The sequence below is a fragment of the Octodon degus genome, unplaced genomic scaffold (assembly GCF_000260255.1).
Source record: "Octodon degus isolate 3935 unplaced genomic scaffold, OctDeg1.0 scaffold00358, whole genome shotgun sequence".
Taxonomy (NCBI): Eukaryota; Metazoa; Chordata; class Mammalia; order Rodentia; family Octodontidae; genus Octodon; species Octodon degus.
In genome coordinates this window covers 417,470-421,092 of record NW_004524934.1, presented here as the reverse complement: position 1 = coordinate 421,092, position 3,623 = coordinate 417,470, and the positions used below count along the sequence as shown (strand labels likewise).

The 3,623-nt window shown below is 30.5% G+C and overlaps 1 protein-coding gene across 1 annotated transcript; it reads right to left on the bottom strand.

Annotated features, from left to right (window-relative positions):
* Positions 1–2,335: 2,335 nt before the first annotated feature.
* On the bottom strand, positions 2,336–3,274 carry LOC101560336 (olfactory receptor 6C3-like). Its single transcript, XM_004648183.1, has one exon. The coding sequence runs from the start codon at positions 3,272–3,274 to the stop codon at positions 2,336–2,338; it is 939 nt and encodes a 312-aa protein (XP_004648240.1).
* Positions 3,275–3,623: the final 349 nt, after the last annotated feature.

Genomic DNA, 3,623 nt, shown 5'->3' with positions numbered 1-3,623 from the left:
CCTTTACCTAATAAATTAAATCATTAAATAAGCTTTTTCATAGAAAGCATAAAAAGTCATTATTGTGTGTTTTCACCACATGCTTTACTCCTTATTTTTCAATTTTTTTTTTGGAATCTTACAAGTCTTTGCCAAGAATAACAATTTAATTATATTTACCAGGATTCCTTCCTAGATACTACAGATCATGTGAGCCATCCCATCTTTTACACTGAGAATGATATTTATTATACATTTTTGTAAAATTTAAGTCTATATCTAAATTTCTACCATTTTAAATGTTTCCTTTACTCTTATAAAATGGAGATGATACACAGTCTCAAATGCCTACCAAAAACACTGAAAGTCCAGTTGCTATAAATGGATTGTTAGTGTAATGTCTGAATGAATTTCCATACACATAAAATTTATGAAGACCTTGTATGTGGAAGATTATTATTTTGCTTGTAGGAAATTGTTAATGTCTACATCTTGAAAGTACAAAAGGAAAATAATATGTGCATAGTATTATTTATAAGAGGTTACTGCTCTAGATTGTTATATATTATTCATCATATAATGTCAAGATTGTCAAATTTGGACTTGAACTGGAGAATAAAATAAGTGATACCTGTATTTAAACTGGAAATACTTATACAACTATTAGTTGCCTCCTGAATTCTATCACCCTACTTGTAACATCTTACAAGGTATAGGTGTTGATGTAACAGTTTTCAAATAGGTCTGGGGGAATAATGGACATGGAGTGGTTCACAGGTCAAACATTAAGTCAATTTATGAATCATAATACAAATAGGAATCAGAGCTACTCATGAGTATTTTTCTCACTGTTTAAAGACCACAATAATCTTATCCCTTGCAACTCTTTTTTAATAAGGAAATAATGTGCTTCTTTATAGCATGTGAGGAAATTATAAAGATAAGTGTGAAAACTAAATTGATAACAAATATAGACAAGATTTACTGTATGCTTATGAATTTAGAGCTAAAAATGAATCTACATTTGACAATTAGTATGAGATTGATTTTGATTCTGTTAAGACATAAGGCAGGAAAACTGATGTTCTATCATTATCAATGATAACATTATCTAGTCTATTTCTTTCCACAATAACTTTACAGACTTTTAGAATTTTAGAATTATACTTCTTCATCACATTTCCCCAATTACTGACATAAGATAATTACACATATCCTGAGTAAGTCATACGTTAGAAAACCTTTTAGCAATTTGAGTATTTTATATGAATTTCTACTAATAAGTTATTATAAATGAAAGCCAGTATATGGTAACTTTTATGAATCTGGGTTTTGATGTGCAAGAGAAAGAGACTTTGAAGTCCACCCCTTTTCTGCATTTATAATCCACAAAATATTGAACTCTCCACATTGATTGCACTGTGATCATTCATTTGTAAAGAATAAATGTTAGCTTTTAAAAGAGACCTTATTGAAAAAATGTAAATTATTTGTCTAATATAAAGTGTAGAATATTATCACAAAAGATAATTTCTGTTCCTTACTTCAAAAATCTGATTCCTAGACTCTGTGATTGAAACACAATTATCCCCCAAAAAATTCTTAGAAATGTGTTATAATTTCATGAATTTTATTGTTATGTTGCATGTTTTATATTTTCTGCTATGTGTACACATAACGTTGGAGTTAATTAAACTATCTTTAAAAATCTCTGACAACTACAGAATATTATTTAGCTACCTCATAAAGTTGAAAGAATTAAAACAGCTAATATATAGAAAATAACGAAAATATATCTCCAATATAATAATCTTGTGCAACCTTATTTTATTTAGTTCTCTTCCTCTTATTACTCCGCACTGACATAATTGTTATTACATATTTTGAGAAATAATGAGAAATCATAAGAAATTATAGTATTTTTCAAATATTTAAGATAATTTTTATATATTTTTCACAACCCCCAATAGTTGTATTTAGCTGATTGCACAAATATGCAAGCTAGACATAATTTTTTAACACTTATTCTACCTCATAAGTAAAGCTTTCCCAAACCCTCATTCATTCTGACTTTCTTTTTATCAAGCTAAGTGTCTCATTGTAAGCAAACCACTTCTACTAAAAGTCATTACATTTAGAGCACATTTTCTACTTCACCTGAGTATATTTTTAAAAAATGTTGAAATAGAAATTTTGCAAGAAATATTCAACTTTATCATATTTATTAAGGATATCATGTAAGATATTTAAATGAAACAATGGAGTGGGGGAATGAATAACTGTACTGCAAGTTTTGAGAAGGTATGCATAACACAACATTTACAAGGACTTCATTCAGTTAATGCTACTCATACTTTCATTTAGCAGAAAACAGTGTAACCTTTTGAATGGTATCCTTAAAAGCTTGTTTCACCTGCTGATTCCTCAGGGTATAGATAAAGGGATTCATCATTGGAGCAACAGAAGTATTGAGAATGGCTACACCTTTGGTCAAAGATGCTTTTTCCTTTGCAGACGGATTAGCATACATGAATATACAGCTTCCATAAGAGATAGAAATGACAATCATATGAGAGGAGCATGTAGAAAATGCCTTTTTTCTTTGACTGACAGAGGGGAGTTTCAAAATTGTCCTAACGATGAGCATGTAAGATAGAATTATTAATGCCAAAGTAAAAAGCAGAATGACTATAGCAGAGTAGAAACCGATCACTTCTAGAAGCCACGTGTCTGAGCAGGATAATTGCAGTAAGGGAAAATAGTCACAGGCAAAGTGATCAATGACATTGGAGCCACAGTAATCCAGCTGGAGGAAAAGAATAACCGGTGGAAAGATGTTTAGGAATCCTGCCAGCCAAGCGCAAAAGACAAGCAACGTGCAGACTTTCCTGCTCATGATGGTTGTGTAATGCAGGGGCTTGCAGATGGCGACATAGCGGTCATAGGACATGGCAGTCAGAAGGTAAAATTCAGTGATGCCCATGAAAATGAAGAAAAACAACTGAGCTGTGCAATTATTGTAGGAGATGCTTTTGTCTCTGGTAATAATTGTGCTCAGAAATCTAGGAATACTCACAGTTGTAAAGGTTATTTCTAACACAGAGAAGTTCCTGAGGAAGAAGTACATAGGTGTTTGTAGATGCGAGTCCACTAAAGTGAGAGTGATAATGGTCAAATTTCCAGTAATGCTTAATATGTATGTGACAATTAAAAAGAGAAAAATCACAATCTGGAGCTCTGGGTCATCTGATAGCCCTAGAAGAATGAATTCTAGGGGTACTGTATGGTTTTTCATTGCTGATCTTTTTCTTCCTGTTTAAAACATAAAATATCTTCATTCTATAAAATAAAAAATATCAGAATGAAGTGGATGATAGGGAATAATATACTTAAAATATTGATAAGGATCAATTATGTATAAAATAAAATTGAAATGTATGTTCTTTCTTGCAACCCTCAAAATTTTACATTTTACTTCGCATTTATGCAACAAATAATACCTTTTATTATATGAATTTAAATACTGGTCTCTCTTCATTGATATTATACTATTATGAGCTATGGAACTCATTTATTCCTGTGTTTATTTAAAATTAATAATATAAGTATTTTTGAAATATTCAGACTGCAATTAAAACATATGA

What these genes read in the sequence shown, in the direction of transcription:
- LOC101560336 (XM_004648183.1), bottom strand. Translation starts at nt 3,274, where the DNA reads ATGAAAAACCATACAGTACCCCTAGAATTCATTCTTCTAGGGCTATCA.